Here is a 24,706-nt window from a genome sequence, read left to right as displayed (position 1 = left end):
AGGATTGCCTACTGGTTCACCCAGAAGGTACCTAGCATACAGGGGTCGTCTGATGAATACCGTTTTCTTTTCCTAGTATAAAATTATTGCCTGGAAAATCAGATTCATCTGTGAGGCCAAGTGAGAAACCCAATCAGACAAGCCTTAACTGATCTCCCCCAAATTGCTGGCAGCTTGCACAATGCCAACTCCCCAGGTGGCTGTGCCTGGAACTCAGGTACGTATACCTTGAAAGAGGAACTTCATTTTACTTCCCACTGAAAAGAGAAAAGAAAATGCTGGACTCAGTTTGATAAAATTTGAAAGGAAGAGACCTGAGCCTCGAGACTAGTGGCTTTTCTAGATGGCCTCATCCCTCTAGTTAGCAAACAGAATGTACAACCAGTGACATTTCTTCTGTGAGGAACAGTGAGAGGGAAGTTGAGGCATGAAGTAGACTTGGGTTTGCCTCCAGGCTACCTCTGTGCTGGTGGGGTGGCCCTCGGCCGTATTCTTTGTGCTGTGTGGGAGGAATGCAGAGGGAAATGATATTCTGGATCCCACCCACCACAACTCAGTTCCTGGGGAGACACATTGTGATGCTGAATCACCAAGGATCCCCCTAGAAGGAGAGTTTTCCGGGGACACTGAAAACCCAGCATTCTACCCAGTGTGCCCCAGAAAGCACAAGCCTGTGCCAGAGGTGGGTGTAAGTGGGAGGTAGAAGTGAGGGGGCAAAACAAATGCTTCTGGGCTTCTGGACGAGATAGCAGAGGAGGCCAGGCCTTGAAGGAAAACCGAGGGCTCACCAGTCAACAGAAGAGAGGAGGGACATTCCCGGCAGTGAGAACAGCATGTGCAAAGGCACTGAGTCAGGATGGGCCTGGGACTTTCAAAACCAGGAGGAATTCAATGTCACCTGCACTGTATTTCTCATAGTGTTGTCTTGGGACACGAAATTGCACATGGCAGACAGAAGCTGAGACTAAAGAGAGAAGACAGAACCAGGTCACGAAGAACCTTGAATGTCACGTCAAGGATCTAAACTTAGAGACCAACCGAAGCTCGTAATGGAGAGCAATCAGACCTCCTCCCGCACAGAGCCCAGCACGGTGGGTTTGAAAGACATCAGAGAGTGCAGTGAGTGCATTTATCACGCTGGGCTGGGGCTGCTCTGGAAGGCTAATTGGCCAGCATGCCCCCGCAGTGCCTCGCTCTTTGTTATGGCTGCATCTGCTGGGTGATCACTGCAGGTAAAGGTCAGAAGCCTCCCCGGGGGCAGTGCAGGGTACTGCCACCCTGAGCAAATTCTCCCAAAGGTGCCTTTTCAAAGGCTATGAAGACAAAGATGAGGAGAGGAAGCCGTGAGACTCGCAGCTGTAACATCCGCAGTCAGCGTGCAAGATGAGTAGAGGAAGTGGCTGGAGCCTGTTCTAATGACTTTCAATTAATTTTCACACACACACACACACACTGAATGAGAGGTAGAACAGATGATTGTCTGGTCTTCGTGAACAGTTGGGTAAGATCTGTGTTAGATAAGATTGTGTTGTTTTCTCAACTTTTTGCGTGTGAAAATTTTCGCCATAAAATGCGGGGAGAAATAGGCCCATCAGACGCTCACCGGACCCACTGAATTCTGAGGTGAATACCTGTAGATTTCCAAGGTGGGGAAATCACACACACACACACACACGCACACACTCACACACTCCACATACCCTGTACCTCTCCTGTTACGTGGACAATAGAAAATGTTGGATGGATGGATGGGTTGATGGGTGGGTGGGTGGATGGGTGGATAGGGGGTGGAGAGAGGTGGGCAAGATCCAGGCCCTGTGGGGAGGGCAAACACAAAGCCATATTACACTATAAGGTAGCAGGTGCCAATGGTATAACTCGGTACAAAGTACAGGCATTCAGGAAAGCTCCAGGGTGTTTGAGCGGTGCCTTAAAAGGAGAGTAGTTAAAGTGAATACGGGAAAGAGCAGAGCTCCAGGTGAGGGAGACAGCAAAGGCAGGTGTGAGAAGGGGTAATACATCTGGGGAAAGCCTGGGTTGCCTCAATGGCAAAGTTAGGGGACAAGTACAGGAGTGTTTGGTGAGATCCAGCTGGAAGGATGGGTTGAAGTCTGATCGAACGAAGCACAGGCATGTAAGGCAACCTGAGGAGTGTGAGCTGAGTTTGAATCCAGGCTCTCTGCTCACTTGCTAGGGCTGTGACATCCCATGGCCTCTCTGAGCCTCCGTCTCTCAGACATTAAATGGAGCGGTGATTTCACTCACCCTTGAGTTATTGTGAGGATGAAATGGTATTTCATTTAATATGGGATCTCACCATGCCCAGGGCTATCCTACAGTAAGGAGGTGCTGTAATGTCTCAAGCCATCCCCTGCTGCTGGGCACCCTGATCGTTTCCCACTTTTTGCCTCTTGCAACCCCCCCCACCCCGGCACAGAATCCTTTATACATCTTAGCGTGACAGAGGCTATCTTGCCACAGCCTAGGTTCTCAAAAGAACAAATTAGGTCGAAGGGACCTACAGGGGCATCCTTATGCAATGAAGAAATTAGGGAAAGGAGGTTGCTCAGGATTGTGTAGCGTGTGTGCCTGTGTACAAGTAGAAACACGGGGAGAGACTGGAAGGCCCCCATCATACCAAACTGTCAGCAGCAGTCACCTTCCGGGCATGAAAGTCTGGGTGTGCGATAGCTCGAACCGTTGACCCTTCCTGTATACCTCAGCATACTTGGTTTACTGCCATAAGCATGTCATTGCTTTGGAAGTTTGAAAGGAAAGCTCAAGAAAGTGTTGTTGTTTTTTTTTTATGTTAGCTGTGATGATGAAAATAATGATAATGATCTTGTGGTGCCGTGGCCCTCTAGGGCAGTCACTCTCCCCAGAAGGCACAGGATGGATTAAGCTCCAGGCGAACGCATCTCCATCAGATGCTCACCTGCCTTCACGAGAGGTCACCGGAAACTTCTGGGACCTGGGCTGTAAAATAGAAACTCGGCAGAGTGGTTCTTCTTTGAGACATCCTAAAAAACGCACCTATCGCCGCTCTGTTCATCATTGTGCCCCCAGCACCTAGAACAGCATTTGGCACGTTACGTTCTGAAAGAAGTATTTGCTGAAAAGAACAGACAGAAGGAAGAGAAGGAAAGGAGGGAAGGCAGATGAAGTTTGAATTATGTGAGAGACTGCTTCGATTCAGATTTGAAAACCCCGAACGCTAATGAAAACATTGGTCCCAGGGCACAAATACCTATACCTGTATAAGAGGTATACAGAGACTCAGGAAAAAAATGGCTTTCGGAGACAGGGATGCTCAAAAAAGAGAGCTTTGCTGCTATCCCCCCCACAGTTAATTAAATGTACCAGTGAGAGCCATGCTGCTTGTGGTATTTATGTAATGAAAAGATCTTCTAAAAATAATACCCAGAGGCCCAGCTCGCAAGGCCTGGTGGTTGAACCAGCTGGAGTGGCAGAAGGTGACCAAGAGCCGTGATCCTTGCACTGTCACAGTGGTTACGATTAAATGATGCTTCTCATATTCAGGTTGCAAAACCGCTTCAGGCCAGAGCCTAAGAGAGGCTTAATTTTTGTCACATGGCGATTAGCTTGCTTCTGAGAGGGGGTCTACCGTCAGCTTGATTTCTGCACGCTCCCCGGTTGCGGTAGATTGCCTGCTAGCTGCTGTCTGGAAAATCAGGATCAGCTTCTGTGAAAGGGAATCATCAGGGCCTTAGCTGTTTTCATCAGATGGGATCATAGGATGCCACCAGTAGGAGGGAGTCTCTGGGGTTTAACCAGGAAGTATCGTGTGTGCAACCATTCTGTTGAAGTGGGGTTTGCATGGGGACAGGTGGAAGGAAGGTAGGAAGGATGGGAGGGAGGGAGGAAGGAACTGGAAACCACCAAAATACTCGTGATAAGGGCATAATAGAATAACCATGGCCAGCCACCCCACGGGCTGCTGTGCAGCCACTGGAGAGGCTGAGTGAGCTCTGTGCTGGCTGACCGACGACGTGTGCTGCTATATAAGAAAAGTAAGATTTAGAGAGACGTTGAGAGCAGGTGCCGCTGGCGAACTATGACAGCGGGCAAAATCTGGCCCTCTGCCCGGTTTTGTGCAACCTGTGAGCTCAGGATGGCTTTTACATTTTTAAATAGTTTGGAAATCGTTTTTAAAAAGAGTTAGGAAAAAATCAAAAGAGGAACACTGTTTGGTGACACGTGAAAATTACGTGAAATTCCCAATTTCAGCATCCATAGTAAAGCCTTCTGGGAGCGCAGCCACACTCATTCATTTGCACCTTGTCTGTGTAGGTGCCCTCGTGCTACAGTGACAGAGTTGAGTCATTGCAGCAGAGACCTTGGGGGTTGCACGGCGGAAAATACTGACTACCTGGCCTGCTCCTGAGAAACTTTGTCAGCTCCTGGCTTACTGTATGGTGACGTTTTGTAAAACCCACAGCGTCAAGTTCTCAGTGCTTTATCAGAGTAAATTCATTACATTTGCTGATTTATTCATTCATTTTATCATTTATCCATTAGAGGCTTAATGCCTCCCTGTGGGGTCAGGCACTGGGGACCAGCAGCAAACAGCAAATGCAGTCCCTGTTCCTGTGTCTAGAGTCTCTGTCTAGTTCTTTCTTTCTCCCGTATAAGTATCCACTCCAGCCGTATCTCACTAGGTGACACAGTGGTCCAGTCCCTTGCACTCTGCCTCCCTTCCTCCTCCCACTGTGTATCCTGATTGCCTCAGTCCCTCCTAAGGAGAGGTGTCCAGATTGGCCCTGTGCCTCCTGGAGCCTCGCCGGGAGATCGAGGTCTAGACTGATTCGCCTTGAATCAGTCACGCTCTTAGTCTGATTGCAAAGTGTTCAACACTTGACCCTTGCATTTTCAGCTCCTGTTCTCCAATGGTCCTAAGAGGCAGACGCAGCAGTCCTTGACCCCCGTCGCATGGGTGGGAGCATCCATCAGCTATGGAGAACGATGTGGCCACATCTCCACGCGATCTCTCCTGCATAAAACCAAAGCCACCTCCAGACACATGCTCTGGTGCCTCAGTCTCTATGCAAGACCTGGAGAGTGGAGACCTGCTTCAGTCCTTGGAGGAAGCTGGCTCTGCAGGGGGTAATTCGAGGACTGGAATTTGAACCCAGAACCTTCTCTCTTCCTTCGCTCTTCTTCATTCATGTTCGTGCCCGATACCTCCTCGGAGACGGCTCTATTTATTTCTAGAAAAGCAGTACTGCGGCAGTCATCGTAGCCTCCCCATGTCTGGACATTTTCTTTTGGCTCTTCTGGAAGCCTAGAGCCCAGTGATTGGCATAACTGGCACCCGGAGGAGCTGAACGAGCGGCGGCCAGGGGCCGTGGGCAGAGGAAGGAGCCGTGAGGTTCCAGGATGGTACCTAACGGCACAGCCTCTTCCTTTTGTCTGGACTCTCCCCCATGTAGGATCACTGTCAGCGTGGTCCTCGCTGTCCTCATCCTCATCACCGTCGCCGGCAATGTGGTGGTCTGCCTGGCTGTGGGCCTGAACCGCCGGCTCCGCAGTCTGACCAACTGCTACATTGTGTCTTTGGCCATCACTGATCTGCTCCTTGGCCTCCTGGTGCTGCCCTTCTCAGCCTTCTACCAGCTATCCTGCAGGTGGAGCTTCGGCAAGGTCTTCTGCAATATCTATACCAGCCTGGATGTGATGCTCTGCACGGCCTCCATCCTTAACCTCTTCATGATCAGCCTCGACAGGTACTGCGCTGTCACGGACCCCCTGCGCTACCCTGTGCTGGTCACCCCAGTCCGAGTGGCTGTGTCTCTTGTCTTAATTTGGGTCATTTCCATCACCCTGTCCTTTCTGTCTATCCATCTGGGGTGGAACAGCAGGAATGAGACCAGCAATTTCAACCACACCATCCCCAAGTGCAAAGTCCAGGTCAACTTGGTGTATGGCTTGGTGGATGGGCTGGTCACCTTCTACTTGCCTCTGCTGGTCATGTGCATCACCTACTACCGCATTTTCAAGATTGCCCGGGATCAGGCCAAGAGGATCCACCATATCGGCTCCTGGAAGGCAGCTACCATCGGGGAGCACAAAGCCACAGTGACACTGGCCGCCGTGATGGGAGCCTTCATTATCTGCTGGTTCCCCTATTTCACTGTGTTTGTTTACCGTGGGCTGAGAGGGGATGATGCCATCAACGAGGCCTTCGAAGCCGTCGTTTTGTGGCTGGGCTATGCCAACTCGGCCCTGAACCCTATCCTGTACGCCACACTAAACAGAGACTTCCGCACGGCATACCAGCAGCTCTTCCGCTGTGGACCTGCCAGCCACCATGCCCACGACACTACTCTGAGGTCTGGCAGCTCTCAGCTGGCCAGGAATCAAAGCCGAGAGCCCACGCGGCAGGAAGACAAGCCCCTGAAGCTCCAGGTGTGGAGTGGGACAGAGGTCACAGCCCCTCAAGGAGCCACAGACAGGTAACCACCCAGCCATTTGTATGCAGGACAAGTGCATGGGGAGGGGGACCCACTAGTGGTAACCCTTAGGTGGCGGCTGTTCACCAGGCGCTGGTTGAACGTTCTGTGCTGGGAACTCTTCATGAGCACTTTGCAAACCTCGTGGGGTTCCGTCCTCCCAAATCCCCCCGAGGTAGAATCTTGTACTTTCATTTTTAAAGGACCACATTAAATCTCAAAGAACCTGACCAGGGCCACTCAGCTGGGACCTGGACAGAGGCCCTCTGACTCCAGAACTTGTGGGCCCTTTTTTCTAGCTACGTTGTCCTTACAGTCAGGAGCCCTAAGTTTGAAGCCCAACTCTGCCACTTGGTTCGTCATCTGAAGTGTTCACCCAGGCTTTCCAGGACCACCTTCAAATGGCCATGCGCTGATGCTGCCACCTGGGGAGTAACCACAAACCCAGCTCGGTCCACATTCGTTGAGCATCTCTTATGCACCAGCTCTTATGCTAGGGGCACTCGGGTCAGAAGAGAAAGAGGACGGGCCAAATTGGGAAGGCACAACCTTGAAGGTCAGGCTAGGAGCTTGGACCTTATACCATAGGTCTAAGGGGAAGGTGGGAGGATTAGAAGCGAGGGTGGGGGTAACCCAGGCAATTCTGTGCTTTGTATAGAGAGCTCTGGTTCCCTGTAAGGTGTGGACAAGAGGGATGAGAAGGGGCCATCGGTGAAGAGGGGTGTGGCACTGGCCCATGAGAGAGGAGAAGGGAATAGAGCAAAATCTAGGAGGCTATAAAAAAAATAGGCTCGGAGAGCATTGGATGTTAGGGGTACAGAAGATGCAAGAGAGAGGACACCCCAGGATTCCACCTCCAAGAGGTATCCAGGCTGAAAAGATAAAACAGGATCAGAATGAGATGTAGATAAACGCACCGGTGGCAAAGCCAATGCGGGGTATTAAGGGAAACCCCATCAAACACTTGAGTGGCTCTGAGGAAGCTCACCCACTGCACGGAGAGGGTGTTTACAGGTCTGGGGGAGCTCTAGCTGTTGAGAGGGGTGAACGAATGGGCACTGGTAGAACACCTGGCACATTGCAGTGCTCAACAGATGTTGCTTTCCTTACTCTTCCAACAGACCATGCCAGAATGCTGGTCTGTGTGACTGACCCATCCACCATTCCATCCATCTGTCCCTCCATCCACATATACATCCATACATCCATACATACATACATACATACATACACCTGTCCATCCGTCCATCTACCCATCCACATATACATACATACATACATACATACATACATACACCTGTCCATCCGTCCATCCATCCATCCACATATACATACATACATACATACATACATACATACACCTGTCCATCCGTCCATCCATCCATCCATCCATCCATCCACATATATATACATACATACATACATTTATCTGCAAACATTTATCAACTTCCCACCACATGCCTGGAACTGTGCTGAGCACTGGAGATGCAGAGGTGACATTTTGGGCATTTATTGCGATGAACAGGATGGAAAGTCAACTGCATAGCCCCGGTCTCAGCTTTGTCCTCACTCGCGCTGTGGTTTGAGCAAGTCCCTGTCCCTCTTGGGCTTCAGTTTCCTCATCGCATAGAGTGTGGGGTCCGTCCTCGTGCAGCCTGCCCTACTCACCTCCCAGGGTTGCCCGATGCACAAGTGAGCCAAGAGAGGTGAACAGGCTCTACAACCCCAATGGGACGTTTGTCTCCCTTCAATAATTGAGCATCGGACTTGAGGAAAGCTTGGACGGATGCTGCAGACCCACACCCTCTGGGTTCTGATCCCTGGGGAGTGCTGTGGGAGCAAAACGGCCCAACTGGACCCCTGGGCCTCATGGTCCCTCTGGTCCTGGCAGCAGCCAGGTATGGAGTGTCCCACCATAGACCTGGATCCTGGGCTCTCCACCCCTCCACTGCTAGCCTTCTGGAACAAGCCTCATTGCTCCTGCTCCAGCCTCCTAACCTTGAGACTCTCCGTCTCAGATCCGTCCCCCAAACCACCCAGCAATGTCTCTCCAAAATGCAGATCTAAAGGCTTCCACATCTGGCCCTGATGGGCAAGACCCCTTCTGACCACGTCCTTCCACATTCCCTCATTCAGAAAGCGACCTCGAGTACAAAGCTTATTTAGCTCGTGAAGCAAAGAACAAAGCACGGGGCGTAGACCTTGAAGAAGGGCTTAGACACTGTAGAAGCCCATTGACACAATTCAGTGTAGTCATGCATGCCACTAGCCACTGCTCTTACCCGTGTGATCCCCTGGTTTATAGGCTGCCTTCGCCCCTAATCCTTAGGGAACAGCATTCAGTAAGTACTCAGCCACAAGAGCTGACACTGGGTACCCACTGGGTGCCAGCTTTACATGTTTGCCATTGTTTCTGTGTGTAATCATTCTGTGGGCATCCTGTCCCCACCCTTGTGCTGGGTGCTAAGGGTGCAAAGGGACATAAAGCAAGCCCCCCACCCCACCCCACCCCAAGCATCGGTCTCACCACCTGTAATCGCTCATGGTCTGGTTGCAGAGTAGACGGGCAGCGGTTCAGTGCAGCACTTGCCAAGGATCGCAACCCAGCGTGCTGGGTGCCCGGATGAGGCGGCTCGTGGCCCAGGGAGCCCATCCCAGGGAGTAGACCTCTGAGCTGAGCCTTAAACGGGGACGGGAAAGACCTTATTCATCCAGGGTGGTACTTTCGGCCTCGTGACCTCATTTTGCTTTTCCCACAACCCCATGAAGTAGGTGCTTGTTTAATCTCTGCTTTACAGATGGGAAAAGTGAGGCTCGGGAAAGTGAAGTAAATGGCCCAAGTGATGCAAGCTACTGTGTCAGCCAAAGCCACATTCTGAGCCACATTCTGAGTAGAGATAGCAGCCCCCATTACTGGCTGTCCTCTGGGTGCTGGGCGCCATCTTTTCTTCTGACCCTCACAGCCACCCTGGGAGGGGGCTCTGAAGCTGAAGCCAGGCTGCGCCTGCCCCGATCACACACAGTGGCCACAGAGCCAAAGCCTTCAGAGCACATGTTCTGTGTGGCTGTGGCCATGCTCTGTTCTCCAGGCCTTGGAAATGGGGGGCAGAGGGGTTTGGCAGAGGAGGATGGTGAGCTGCTTGGAGGGTTTCACACGATGGTGGGGACCGGGGGGCGCAGGAGGCCAAGAACAGCCAAAGATTGATTTTCACGCTGAGACTGCCAGGGTATCAGGGCCTCATGTGGCCCTCCATCAGGTTGGCTCCCAGCTTCCTTGATGACCGATAGCACTGACCTGACCAAAGGCCCTTATCACTGCTGTGGTGGGTGGAGGTCTGAGCTGAGAATTCCGAAGGGACTACCTGGGCCTGCCCTTGGAGCAGGGAGGGACACGGTCAGCCAGGGTGCCAGCCAATGGGAGACTCTAGGAGGGAGGGGCCCGGCTGGCCCATCCTCCCTTCTCTGTGGCCTCTCCTGCCCCTGATTGGTTGCCTTCACCCCACCCTCGTCACCTCTCCCCATGTGCTGCCCCGCCCCACTCAGTGGCCTCCACTGTTCTTCCTGGATAGAGGGGTCTGCAGCCGTTTCCTAGGGCTTCTGTAGCAGATGACCTCAAACTTGGTGGCTGAAAACAACACAGAGCGATTCTCTTAACAGTTTGGGAGGTCTGAGATCAAGGTGTGGATGGGGCTGGTTGCTCCTGGAGACGTCAGAGGAGAATCCACTTCCATGCCTTTTCCAGCTACTCTCCTTGGCTCACGACCCTTCTCTCCCATCACTTGTCCCTCTTGTCTCCTTTGTCATATCCCCTTCTCCCATCTGTAGCCAGATCTCCTGCCTCTCTCTTATAAGGGCTCTTGTGACTATATTTAGAGTCCACCAGGATAATCCAGGATAATCTCTCCGTCCCGAATTCCTTGACTTAATCACACCTGTGAAGTTCTTTTTTGCCACATAAGGTAACGTGCTCAGGTTCCAGCGATGAGGATGTGGACATCTCTGGGGACCATGTTCAGCTACCACAAGGCCCAGCTCCTCACCTGGCATTAGAAGCTCTACCCTCTTCCTGTTTCTTGCCAACATCCCACGGCCCACACCCACCCTCGACCCACTTCTGCCATTGCCAAAACAAACCTCTCAGCGCCCCGACTCCCCAGGCACACAGCAAGAAATTGCTATACGCCAGCCCTGCTGAGGCATAGCAATGAGCAAATCACAGGTCCTCCTCCCTGAGGGGTGTTATTCTAGGGCAGTGGTTCTCAAAGTGTGGGCCCTCAGCCAGCTGCAGGCTTCCAGAAGCAAAGTAGCCAGCGTCAGGCCACACAGCCTCAAACATGGAATCTAGGATTCCAGCCCAAGCTTGTCTGACCCCAAAGCTTGGGGTCTTTGCACAGTAAATGCTACTTGGACTTAAATTTAGCCTGGATTCAGTGCTAGTCCCATAGATACCAGATGAGGAAACGAGGACACCGGGAAGCCAGTGACCTATCTGAGGTCCAATGCAAATACTGGAGGAGCTAGGAGCAGACAGAGTTCTTTGGGCCCCTGCCCAGGGCTCTTGGGTCCTTTTTCTACATGCTCATTTGCTCTGGGTAATCTCCGAGGGCAGGGAGATAATATTCATGGGCACCTGGAGTATCAACAGTCTCGCTTGGGTGTGGCGCTTCCTCATTCCGACAGAGCACCTGCAGGCTGGAGTCAGAGCTCAAGAAAGACCCTGGGAGAAGAGATGCAAAGGAAGGCGAGGAGGGCAAGGTGCTTTCTTCTCCGAGGCCCCTGGTCAGCTGTCCGCTCAGGCCCCCCTCCCCATCTGCTCTCCCTCCCTCCGCAGCCAGAGAGCAGATTTCCACTCCTGATGCTCTTGGAATAAAATACAAAGGTCTCATCCTGACCTCACAGGCCGTGTACCCCACGCACCCTTGCCTCAGTCCAGACTATCTTATTCCTCTTGATGCCTTCTGTGTGTTTAATGTCTGCACCCCCGGACAGCATGCCCCCCAAGGGCAGGACCGTGTCTGTGTTGTTCACTGTTGTATCCCTAATAGGATGGGCACAGTAATATTTGTTGGATGAACGAATGCATGAATGCGTGAATGCGTGAATATCTAGTTCTGATTTCCCAAGAACTCTAAGAGGTGCATAATGCTGCCCTCACTTCAGAGATCAGGAAACCAAGACTCAAAGAGGGAAGTTCCAGGAACTAGTGGGAGGCAGAAATTCCTGGTTCCCTTTTCTAACTTGGATGTCACAACGGGCCTCCCTCCAAATAGTGGTGTCAGGGGCGGGCCTCACAGCGGAAGCCAACCACAGGCTCTGAATCAGGTGTTGGAGAGGGAAGACACCCCTAACGGTAACCCAGCCCCTCCCCCTGGCCCAGAGAGGTGAGGTAACTCGCACCGAGGGCACAGAAAGGGAGCTTCCGAGAGGGGTGGGAGCCCACGGTTCCCGACAGCCTGCTGCTCTGTGGCTGTCCGTGATGTCTCCCCGGCATGTCTGGGTTTGGCCAGAGGTTGGCGGCCCAAGAGAGTGGGGGGTTGACTTCATCTGCCGCTCCAAGTTCGGCCTCTGCGGATGCAGCTGGTGTGAAAGAGTTCCAGGAGCCGTGCGCGCATTCTTCTTAAGGAGTGTTGCTCAGAAAGGAAGTTTCCCATAGCTTACCCCGCCAAGAGCCTCGCTTTGTTTACTCTTATCGTTTGGGTTCTAAAGTAGTCTAACTTTTTGGCACACTGATTCCAGCATTTCCTAACAGCCTTTATGGTGCTTTTTGCAGAGGTGCCCAGAGCAGCTCCCCCCTAACGAAGGGGCCTGGCCACCCCCCTGCTCACTGGAATCCCCCTGGCTGCTTTGTCACCTCTGCCTCTGTGCCTGGCTGTTACCCAGCAAAGCTGCTGGGGTATTCTCCTGCTTCTGGTGTGGAACTAGGGAGCCCCAGTAGAAGTCCTACCCCACCACTGCTTACAGGTTGGTGTGGGTTTGTTTCTGGGCTCTCTGTCCTGGTCCGTTGATCTATGTCTGTTTTTACGCCAATGCCATATTGTTTTGATTACTGTAGCGTAGTGGTATAGTTTGAAACCCGAGTGTGATACCTCCAGCTTTGTTTTTCTTTCTCAAGATTGCTTTGGCTGGAGAAAGCCTTTCATGGTTCCATACAAATTTTAGAATTATTTGTTCTAGTTCTGTGAAAAAAAGCCATCAGAATTCTGATATGGATTGCATTGAATCTTGCTTTGGACACTATGGACATTTTAGCAATGTCAATTCTCTCAGTCCATGAGCATGGAATGTCTTGACATTTATTTGTGTCTTCAATTTCTCTGGTCAGTGTTTTACAGTTTTCAGTGTACAGGTCTTTCACCACCTTAGTTAAATTTATTCCTAGGTATTTTATTCTTTTTGATTCAGTTGTTAAAGACACTGTTTTCTTAATTTCTCTTTCTGATAGTTCATTATTACTGTAGAGAAATGCAACAGATTTCTGTATGTTGATTTCGTATCCTGCAACTTTACTGAATTCATTTATAACAGTTTTTTGGTGCAGTCTTTAGGGTTTTCTGGATATCGTATCATGTCATCAGCAAGTAGCAACAGTTTTACTTCTTCCTTTCCAATTTGGGTGCTTTTAATTTCTTTTTCTTGTCTAACTGCTGTGGCTACGACTTCCAATATGGTGTTGAATAAAAATGGCAAGAGGGGACATCCTTGTCTTGTTCTTGATCTTAGAGGAAAAGCTTTCAGCTTTTCACTGTTGAGTATGACGTAAGCTGTGGGTTTGTCATATGTGGCCTTTAATATATTGAAGTATGTTCCTTGTATGCCCACTTTCTTGAGAGTTTTCTTGTATCATAAATGGATATTGAATTTTGTCAAATGCTTCTTCTGCATCTATTGAGATGATCATGATTTTTTTTAAAAATTTAATATTTATTTATTTTTGAGAGAGAGAGAGAGAGAGAGAGTGAGCAGGGGTGAGGAAGGGGAAAAAAGAGAGGGAGACACAGAATCCAAAGCAGGCTCCAGGCTCAACGCTGTCAGCACAGAGCCTGATGCGGGGCTCGAACTCACAAACCATGAGATCATAACCTGAGCTGAAGTCGAACATTTAACTGATTAAGCCACCCAGGTGCCCCAATCATGATTTTTTTTAATGTTTATTTATTTATTTTGAGAGAGAGAGAGAGAGAGAGAGAGAGAGAGAGAGAGAGAGAGAAAGGGAGGGAGAGAACATGCATGAGCAGGGGAGGGGCAGAGAGAGAGGGAAAGCGAGAATCCCAAGCAAGTTCCATGCTGTCAGTGCAGAGCCCAATGCAGGACTTCAACCCACAAACCGTGAGATCATGACCTGAGCCAAAATTAAGAGTCAGGTGCTTAACCAACTAAGCCACCCAGGCACCCCAGAGATGATCATATGATTTTATACATTTTTTTTGTGAAAGTAGTGTATCACATTGATTAATTTGAGATGAACCATGCTTGCATGGTTGCATCCTTGGAATAAATCCCACTTGATCATGGTATGTGGTCCTTTTAATGTATTGTTGAATTTGACATGCTAATATTTTGTTGAGGATTTTTGCATCAACGTTTATCAGGGATATTGGCCTGTAATTTTCTTTTTCTCTATGGTGTCCATGTCTGATTTTGGATCAGGGTAATGCTGGCCCTAACATGAGTTTGGAAGTATTCCCGCCTCTTCAATTTTTTGGAAGAGTTTGAGAAGGGTAAGTATTAAATCTTTAAATGTTTGGTAGAATTCACCAGTGAAGCTGTGTAGTTTTGGACTTTTGTTTGTTAGGATTTTTCGGGGGGAGTGGGAGGGGGGAATTTTGATTACTAATTCAGTCTCTTTAACAATTGGTAATCGGTCTATTCCAGTTTTCTATTTCTTCATGATTCAGTTTTAGAAGATTGTATGTTTCTAGGAATGTATCCATTTCTTCCAATTTGTCCAGTTTGTTAATGTATAATTGTTCTTGGCAGTCTCTGATAATCCTTTGTATTTCTATGCTATCAGTTATAACTTGTCTTCTTTCATTTTTTATTTCACTTATTTGAGCCTTCTCCCTTTTTCTTAGGATGAATCTGGCTAAAGATTTGTCAATTTTGTTTCTTTTTCAAAGAACCATATCTTAGTTTCATTGGTCTTTTTTTTTTTTCTTTTTTTGGTCTCTATTTCATTTATTTCTGCTCTGATCTTTATTATTTCTTTACTTCTGCTAACTTAGGGCTTCATTTGTTCTTCTTTTTCTAGTTTCTTTAGGTGTAAAGTTCGATTATTTATTTGGGATTTTTCTTATTTCTTGAGGTAGGCCTGTATCCCTATGAACTTCCCTCTTAGAACTGCTTTTGCTGTATCCCATCAATTTTGGATTGTTGTCATTCCATTTTCCTTTGTCTCAAGGTATTTTTTTTGTATTTTCCCTTTGATTTCTTCCTTGACCCATTGGTTGTTCAGTAATATGTTTTTTAATCTCCATGTATTTGTGATTTTTCCAGTTTTCCTTTTGTAATTAATTCCTAGTTCCATACCGTTGTGGTCAGAAAAGATGCCTGATATGATTTCAGTCTTCTCAAATTGATTGAGACTTGTTTTGTGGCCTAACATGTAATGTGCCCTGGAGAATGTTCCGTACGTGTTTGAAGAGGATGTGTATTCCACTGTTTGGGGATGGAATATTCTGTATATATCTTTTCAGTCCATCTGGCCTAATGTGTCATTTAAGGCCAATGTTTCTCTGTTGATTTTTTTGTCTCAATGATCTATCCATTGATGAAAGTGGAGTTTTAACGTCCCCTACAATCATTGTATTGCTGTCATTTTCTCTGTTAGTATTGGCTTTATATATTTAGGTGCTCCTCTGCTGGCACATACATATTTATAAGTGTTACCATCTTGTTGTGTTGACCCCTTTATCATTACATAGTGCCCTTTTTTGTCTTTTATCACAGTGTTTGCTTTAAAGTCTATTTTGTCTGATATAGGTATAGCTAAACCAGCTTTCTTTTCATTTCCATTTCCATGGAATATCTTTTTTCACCCCTTCACTTTCAGTGTGTGTGTGTGTGTGTGTGTGTGTGTCCTTCGATCTGAAGTAAGTCTCTTGTAGGCAGAATATAGTTGTCTTATTTTTATGCTTTCAGCCACTCTGTGTTTTGTTATTAGAAAATTTAGTCCATTTACACTGATTGGTAAGTATGTACTTACGGCCATTTTGTCAGTTGTTTTCTGGATGTTTTATAGTTCCTCACTGTTTTTGTTCTTCTTCTTTCGCTCTCTTCCTTTGTGGTTTTATGCCTTTCTTTAGTGTTATGTTTAGATTCCTTTCTCGTTATGTTTTGCTATAGGTTTTTGCCGCATGGTTACCATGAGGTTCACATAGAACAGTGTATACAGATGTCTCATTTGAGTTGATAGCAACTTGAACTTGAATGCATTCTAAAAACTCTATATCCCTCCCCCATGTTTTATGATTTTCATGTCATATTTCCATTCTTTTATTTTGTATATCACTTAACTAATTATTAGTTTTAGTTAATTTTACCACTTTTATCTTTTAACCTTTATACTAGCTTTATGCATGGTTAATCCACTCCCTTTACTGGTCATATTTTTACTTTCATATATTTTCTTGTTATTAGTTCGTGCCTTTTCTTTACAGCTGAAAGAAATCCCTTTAACATTTCATGTAAGGCCACCGGTGATGAACTCCTTTAACTTCTGCTTGTCTGGAAAACTCATGATCTCTCCTTCAATTCTGAACGATAACCTTGATGAGTAGAGTATTCTTGGCTGGAAGTTTTTTCCTTTCAGCAGTTTGAATATATCATGCCATTCCCTTCTGGCCTGCAAAGTTTCTGCCAAGAAATCAGCTCATGATCTTATGGGAATTCTCTTGTATGCAGGAAGTTGTCTTCTCTTGCTAATTTTGAGATTCTCTTTTTAAGTTTTGACATTTCAATTATAATGTGTCTTCATGTGATTCTCTTTGGTTTTATCTTATCTAGAGCTCTCTAAGCTTCCTCGATGTTTGTTTCTGCTCCCAGGTTAGAGAAGTTTTCAGCCATTATTTCTTCACACAAATTTTCTGCCCCTTTCTCTCTTTTCCTTCTGGGACCCCTATAAAGCAAATGTGACTCTGCTTCGTGTTCTCCCATAAGTCTCTGAAACTGTCTTCGCTTTTTAAAATTCTTTTTCTCTCTTGGTGAGTTCTACTGCTCTGTCTTCCAAGTCACTGATCTGTTCTTCTGCTTCATCTGGTCTGCTCTTGAACCCCTCTAGTGTATTTTTCAGTTCCATTATTGTATTCTTCAGCTCTGTCACTTCTGTTTGGTACTTTCTTGTATTTTCTGTCTCTTCATTGAAGTTCTCACTTCAATCCTTCTCCTAAGAATCTTCATGATCATTACTTTGCATTCTTTAACAGGTAGATGATTATCTCTGTTTCATCAAGATCTTTTTCTGACATTTTGTGTCTTGTTCTTTGATTTGGAACATATCCCTCTGTTTCCTCATTTTGCTTGCCTCTCTGTGTTTGTTTCCATGTATTAGTCAAAACAACTACCTCCCCCAGTCTTGAAAGAGTGGCCTTATACAGGAAATGAATCAACCTTGCCCCAGCTCTTACTTGTCCCTCAAACCTTTGTGATTGTCTGAGTAGCCTGATTTATTCTTTTTTTTAAATTTTTTTATGTTTATTTTACTTTTGAAAGAGAGAGACAGATGAGCGTGAGTGGGGGTGGGGTAGAGAAAGAGGGAGACACAGAATCTGAAGCTGCCAGCACAAACCGTGAGCTCATGACCTGAGCTGAAGTCAGACGCTTAACCGACTGAGCCACGCAGGGGCCCCATCCTGATTTATTCTTGATAGGCCTCTGTTGTTGAAGGTATGCCCAGACCTGCCAGTGTTCCAAAGGGAGTAATCATAGGCAGCACCTAATTTCAGGCTGATTAGAAGCCAGATCCTTAAGCAGCAGCTTTTTAAGTATGCAAATATATATAGTCCTGTGGGACTGTAATTGTAAACCTTGCTGGCCTCCAGACCACAAAATCTGGAGGTGTCCTAGGGGCAACTGTTGCAAAAATCAGGGCTCCAGGCAAGTGTGTGAGCTCTTTTCTAAGAGATGCCAGTGAGCCGTGTAAAGGCCGAAGGAAGGCTTTCTCCTTGCCTACATTCCCTGAGAGTGCCTCGGTAGCCTCTAGATGCCTGGCAAACCTGAAGCCTGTCCCTCGGGTTAAAGCTCTAGGACGAGTAGATGGGCTTTTTTCAGAGGCAGGTGGGACTTATGTTTCAGTCTGCTGTCTGTGCAGTGCCCTGGGTATAGTAGCCTTCCCAGAACTGTCTGGGTCCCCTGGGGCCCGGAAACACAAGCACCTCTGGCCACAAGGGGCAGGTGATCGAGGGGTATCCCCCATGTGGATTGTACTTGCCCACCGGCTTTAGTGAGGTTGTCAGAGAGTGTTGAGGCTGGGGCCTACCTAGCTGTGCTAGCAAGGTAGAGGGAAATGCAAAAATGGCGCTCACCAGCACCTCCATCCCCAAAGTCCTAACTGACCTCTGCCCTCTCTGGCGAATACTGTAAGATTAGCAAATGCAGCCCGCCTGGGTAGCTGCAGCATGCCTGGGTGGCTCCATCGATTAAGCATCTAACTCTTGATTTCAGCTCAGGTCACGATCTCACTGTTCCTGGGATCGAGCACTGCGTCGAGCTCTGCGTTGACAGCGTGGAGCCTGCTTGGGATTCTCTCTCCCTCTCCCTCTGCCCCTCCCCCCCCCAAAAAAAATCTAGGTTCGCAAATGCATCTCCTGCACGTACAATCCAGTCACCTCTTAAACTGCTGCCTTTCTGCTGGTCCCCTGATGAGCGAGTCCGTGCATGAGCCATAAGTCCCTCAAAGGAGTATCTCGTCTCCACAGACCCCAGGTTTCCTGGATGTAAACCCCATTGGTTTCCAAAGCCAGATGTTTGGGGGGGCCTCATCTCTTCAGTGCAAGTGCAACAGGTTGGGGTGCCCAGTGTGTAGCACAAACCCCTCTCTCCTCAGAGAGAGGGTCCAGACCCATGAGATCTTCCCGTATTGTGAATTATCCCGCCGGGGTTGAGGTTTTTGGTGAGACTGCATCTCTGTCTCTCCTACCTGTCTCGATGTGGCCCTTCTATGCCTTGTTGTGGACAGAAATGTGCCGCTACATTTCCATCCTTTGTCAGCAGGAATTGTTCCATGTGTAGCCGTAGACTTGGTGTGTCCATGGGAGAAGGCGATTTCAGGGTCTTCCTATGCCGCCATCTTGGACACCAACTTCCATCTTTATTCCATTCCTGTAACAGTTTTATTGAGGTATACTTCACACACTGTGCAATTCAGCCATTTCAGTATACAATTCACTGGTTTTTAGTATATTCACGGAGCTGTGCCGGATCACCACAACCAATCATAGAACATTTTCATCACCCCCCGAGTGAAACCCTGTAGCCTTTTGCAATCACCTCCCGATCCCAATCCCCTACCGGCCCCCAGCCAAGAAACCACTAATCTATTTTCTATCTCTACAGATTTGCCTATTCTGGACATTTCATACAATGTGTGGTTTTTCGTGCCCTGCTTTTTCATGTAGCATGATGTCTTCCAGGTTCCTTCCGTCTGCCTTTTCTTCCTTCCTTCCTTTCTTCCTCTCTGTTTTGTGTTTTCTTTTCTTCCCTCTGTTTCTTCCTTCTACCCCTCCTGTATCCATGGTCCCATTCACTAAAGCGCTTGGGCTTTATGGAAGCTTTTGGCCATTTATAGGCCCTGTTTGGGGAGCTCCAGGCATGAGGCTGTATCATGGACCCCTAGACTCCCCTTGTCCCTGCCACCTGCCCAGAACACCCGTTCCCAGGCCTGCAGTGCTCATGCTTCAGCACAGCTGCAGGAGAGCAGACAGGCTACAGCAAGAAATTAATCCTTTTCATCTTCTGTCTCTTCTGAGCATTTGGGGAATGAGATTCCTTTCTACCCCCAGAGAGGAAGTTAGGGGAAGGAGAGCAGAGAGAGAGAGAGAGAGAGGAGGTGGGAAGCCTTTTACAGCCTTAAAAGTCAAGGAGAATAAATAGTGACTTCCCAGGAGTCACTTGAAAGGTAGAGAACTCCTCATTTCACTCCCTGGGAATTGTGCCTTTGAAGCCAGCTAGAAGCCCCAGCTTGTGCCCAGGCCATCCCCCCTCCCTCCCTCTGGCTTCATGCAGACCCTTGCCCCTGCTCGTTCCCCACCTTCGCTGTCCACTCCTTCTGTAGCAGATCTGATGGGACATGCTTTGGGGCTGCCTTCCCAGGGGCTGTGATGAGGAGGGAAGGGGAACTGTGCATTTGGGACCACTGCTAGTAGCTTTCTCCCCATAAAAAGAGGGTGAACACTCCAGGTGAACAAATGAGTGAAGGTCCCTTCTCCAGGGGATCCAGCCCCAGGGCATACAGCTTGGCAAACAGGAGGAGGCCTGGGTTTCAGCCCTGACGCCCTTGCGCAGGGACAAGGGAAGCTCTGCAGACTTTCCAGGCTCCCTGGGAAATTGCATGGCATCAGGCAGGAGTCAGCAAATCTTATCTGCAAAGAGCCAGATAGTAGATAGTTTGGGCTTTGCAACCCATATGTTCTTTGTCGCAACTACTCAACTCTGCTCTTTCAATGTGAAAGCAGCCACAGACAATACGTAAATGAATGGGGATGGCTGTGTTCCAATAAAACTTTATTATGGACGCAGAAATTCGAATTCCATATCATTTTCATGAGTCCTGAAATGTTATTCTTCTATTGACTCCCGCCCATCACCACCACCATCACCATTTCAACAAAAATAGGTTGGTAGGCTGGATTTGGCCTGCAGGCGATTTGGCTTGCTGCCAACCCTTGGTGTAGGGGAAAGAAATGGGTGTCAGTTCCAGCCCCAGCACTTGCTGGGCTCTGTGACTCCGGGCCCATGGTCTGCTCTCTCTGAGCTTCAGCTTGCTCATCTGCAAAACAGGGATGAAAATGTCTCCCTGTGGGGATAGCAATAAGGCTCAGCATCAATTTATACAAAGCACCTAGCATAGAGTAGATGCTTAGTAAGTGGTAGCCTCCCTCCCTTCCTTCCTTCCTGCCTTTCTTCCTTCCTTCCTGCCTTCCTTCCTTCCTTCCTTCCTCTCTTTGACCCCTCTACAAAGGAGCAGCTGGAAAGTTCAAGGCAGGCTTTGTGGATTCATATCGCAGCTGTGCCACTGAATTGTTCAAATCAGGCCCTGACCCCTGAGCCTCATATCTCTCCTCCAAAAATGGGGGGCTTGGATCAGTCTCAAGGGACCATTTCAACCCTCATTATATATAAATGCTTAACAAGGGAGAGATTTTATGCCAAACCCCCAGTGTGTTTGTGTCAAGAATCTTCTGGCAAGGGCAGCAAAGAACATGTTTTTCATACTAATGAATCATTCTGAGTTACGGAGGCAAATTCAGGAAAATGTGTCCTTGTCACGACCCAAGCTGTGAGTGCAGGTAGGGGTGCAGACCAGGTGCATGGCGGGGCTGCCGAAAGAACCCCAGCCTGGCAGATGGGGGGATCTGGATTTCTCATCGCCTCTGCCACTGACTGGCTGTGTGGCCGTGAGAAGATCGCATCCCTCTCTGAGCCCCAGTTTCCTCATCTGTTAAAGAGAGCTAAGATTTCTGCCAGCTGCCACTGCCCCTACAGAAACAGCAGTGGGTCACAGGCTTCTCAGCTTTTGGGTGTTCATTAAACCCGTAGGGGCTGTGTGTGGCAGCGTTGGGGGACAGGAGTAGGGTAATGCCTGAGACCCGCTGTGCATTTCAGGGTGTCCACAGCCCCTGAGTCTCTCCTGGGGTTTGTGGACCACTTACTCTCTGCCCAGAGGTAGAAAGGAGGGGACAGGGGAGTTTGTCCCAACTGGCAAAAAGTAGCAAAAAGTGGTTCTACAAAGCCTCGGTGGGTCCGCTTCTCTGTACGGATTGTGCAGGAGGTTGCAGGGTGGAGGGAGGGTCACAGGCTTGGGCATCACAGGCCCGTGGATGAGACTCCGGTCTTCCTCATTCCGGGACTGAACACGTGTCATTGTGACCCAGGGATGGACATTTGGGATGGGCGGCAAGGCAGTCCCAATGCCCAGAGGATTCAGGGAACTTCCACACTGATTTTGGAAACACAGTATCTATAGATACTTAATCATTGTTGAAAGGGAACATTCAAATGGAAAGTCAAAGAGAAACCCCATTTCTGTTGCCGTCTTATGCAATCCCTGAAATCATGGCTCTCTCCTCCCTTCAGGCTTTTCCTGAGCCAACGTGGCTTTAATATCCTGGCAACAAGAGGTGACACACTTTGAGTTCCTCAGCAGGCCACATGTCTCCTGTTTTGGGGGCTGCTAAGTCTTACTGATTCATTCGTCCACTCTTCCTTTACCAACGGCCCAGAGGGAGGTGATGTCTCAGAACATCTCAGCTGACTCCTGAAGGACAGTTGGAATTTTCTAAGCTGAGGAGCAGAGGTGCCATTCTGGGCAAAGGGACAGCGTGGGGAGAGGGGTGCGCTCGTGGGCAATGAGATGCCGGGTAGTGCTGTGGTCTGCTGAGAGAGCTCTGAGGGCTGATCTCCCCGTTGTGCTGGCTAGTTGATCTTGAGCAAGTCCTCCCCTCTCTAGGACTCTGTCCCCATCTGAAAAGTGAGGCTGGTCCTGACAGCACCTCTGTCCCAGGCTGGAGAAAGGAACAGGGCTGTTAGTGCCCTGTGCCCGCCCAGCTGTAAGATTCTTTGCTGCATTCCGCTCTGGGTGCCCGTGGACCATTTCGTGGAAGCTGGAGAAACGCATGCTTTCCAGGTCCGAGAGCTCAGTCACTTCCAGCTGTAAACATGGTGACTTTGGAAGTTGAACCAACTCAATACGAGATCGTCTCCACTCTCCTCCCCCGCCCCCAACCATCTCCTTCCCACCAGGGTAAGCGAAGTTCCCCAGGCTGTCTGACCCCCACAGCACCCTCTGGACCGCGATAGACCTATCCTGCCAGGTTCCCTCCGTGGTGTTTGTGCCATGGTCGGGCCTGGGGACACCGCTGACCTACTCCTGGGCTCTATCTGGCACTGCCGAAGACCAACCACATTCTCTCAGGGGCTTTGGCCTCTGCTGCAGGTTCCCAGCCCCCTGGACCTCTCCCAGCAGGCAGGCCTCAAAGCCAGTCATGTGCTGGGGCTCACCGTAGGTCCAGGAGATCTGGGGGACCCCCTGTACCCCCCATGGGAGCAGAGGAATTGGGGTGCAAGGGATCCCTCCCTTGTCCTGGCTTCCAGCTGGGAGTAGGGCACAAGCCCCTGTGCGTTCAGACCCCCACACTCGTCCTTCAGTGACCCCACCTCGCCTCCAGTCACCCCAGTGACCCCAAGGGAGGGCAGCAGGGGCAGGGCCTACTCTCCCACCTAACTCTAGGCTCCTGGCCCAGCCTCCAGCTGGTCCCTCCTCTCTGGGTGGTGGGGGACTGCTCTCATGGACTCTTGAACGCCAAATACCCTAAGACTTTCTCACTGCTGTTTCTGTCTGGGGCCTAAGGAATCATCTGTGCCCTCGCCGGCCTGGATGGTGGGGGGGCAGCAATGGCAATAGGGACTAGCAAGAGGGAGAAGCGCCTGGCACGTTGGCCTGCCCTCAACAACTAACTCCTGGTGATGGTCATCAGTCACCGCCACGGCTCTGGGAGTGGTTGAGTCTGGTGGAGTCGCGGTGCCTGGAAGCTTCTGACCTTGGGCAGTTTACCTAGCCTCTCCTTGCCTCAGTTTGTTTGTCTGCAAATGGGGGCGTTTTAAGTACCAACTTAAAAAAAATCGTCAGGATTAAAGGAGAGAATAAATATGAAGGCCTGAGAACAGTGCCTGGCATGTGGGGGTGTCTCTCAGTGGACACCGGCCCATGGCAGTTTGCTTGCGGGGGGAGGGGTGCATGAAGGGCCTCATCACTGACTGAAATGTTTCCCTACGTACTTTGCTGTTGTGTCTGCTTTTTTTTTTTTTTTGCTATTATAAGCAACCCTGTGATGAACATCTCCACGCAGAGGATATTTTGTGTCTTTCAGATTATTTCCCTAGAAACTGAATTTCTGGGAAGAGCATTACTGGTAGAAGGGGAGGGAGATTTTAAGCCTTTTGTTACACTTTGCACGGTTGTTTTTTAGACAGGCTGTTGGCCTCCCTGCCGCCAGCCACATCTGAAGGTATCACTTCCTCAAAGCCACATAAGGGAAGCATCTTGGAAGGGCTGTGAGGGGGGGGCTGGCCAGGGCAGGACATAGATGCAAGGAGAAGGGGCCAGAAGGGGCAGAGGGGACAGGGAAGAGGGGGGAAGAGTCTTTGAAAGGGCTGAGAAGGAGCCGTCAGAGAGAGGAGGCCCTGTCACACGTCCAGGTCCTGAGCCATTCAAAGCAAACAAGTCTCAAACCGAAGAGAGCAGCATGGTGATGCAGGGAGCTCGGTCCACGATGCAGCACCTGACCACACCTGACCTTGGGCAAATGCCAGGCCTGCCTGAGCCTCAGTCCCCCCATCTGCAAAATGGGCATGCCACTTCACCTGCCTCACAAAAGTAGGGCAGAACGAGTGATAGGAAATGACTTTGATAATTGACTCAGGGGCCCTGGGTTCTTCCGACATAAGCACCCACTGGTGTAAGAGGGCAGAGGCTCTGGAGCCTTCTTCAGTTTTACAAAACGTTCTGTAGTCTCAAGGAGAGGCTTGGGCAAGCATGCCGGTTTCGTGGGGGTTACTGGAGGGTTTGAGCAACAGGGCGGGGGAAGCACAAGGCTGGGACCAGGGTGGAACGGAGTGTGACCCAGATCGACGGAGGATGCCCGGCCTCCCTGATAGCCACATTGTGTATTGGAAGGGGGCAGAGTGGGCAGGGCGTCTCCAGCTTTACAGCTGGGCCACACTGGGCTCCCTCGAGGCTCTGCCACTTGCTTGCTGGGAGTCGCTGAGCAACTGACTAAAGTTCTCGGGGCCCAGACTTCCTCGTCTGTCAGAGATAAGAAGTTAACGACTATATCCTATGTGTCATGTAGGTGCTGGAGAGTTCAGGGTTAAGTGCCCAACCCATGAGCACTTTATTATTCGGCGGTCCGAGTACAGCCGCAGGACGTGGATAACGTGGAGGCACAGGAGGGGTTGAGTGGAACTAGGGCCCCCCACACCTTCGGTTTTTCAAGCAACAAGCCCAGCATGCTGTAACACCCAGC

The 24,706-nt window shown here is 49.4% G+C and overlaps 1 protein-coding gene across 2 annotated transcripts in view; it reads left to right on the top strand.

The window, feature by feature from the left end:
- Positions 1-24,706, top strand: part of HRH2 (histamine receptor H2) — a 53,071-nt gene that overhangs the window by 16,548 nt on the left and 11,817 nt on the right. The window contains exons 1-2 of one of the 2 annotated variants that reach the window (XM_042992002.1): positions 953-1,091; positions 4,895-6,473. In XM_042992002.1, coding sequence (XP_042847936.1) covers positions 5,398-6,473 — 1,076 coding nt within the window. In that variant the 5' untranslated portion in view covers positions 953-1,091; positions 4,895-5,397. Of the gene's footprint in view, positions 1-952; positions 1,092-4,894; positions 6,474-24,706 lie in introns of those variants that run through there. The other variant, XM_042991995.1, reaches the window with a different exon arrangement.

Source organism: Panthera tigris, chromosome A1 (assembly GCF_018350195.1).
Source record: "Panthera tigris isolate Pti1 chromosome A1, P.tigris_Pti1_mat1.1, whole genome shotgun sequence".
NCBI lineage: Eukaryota > Metazoa > Chordata > Mammalia > Carnivora > Felidae > Panthera > Panthera tigris.
This window is presented reverse-complemented; position numbering and strand designations above follow the sequence as displayed.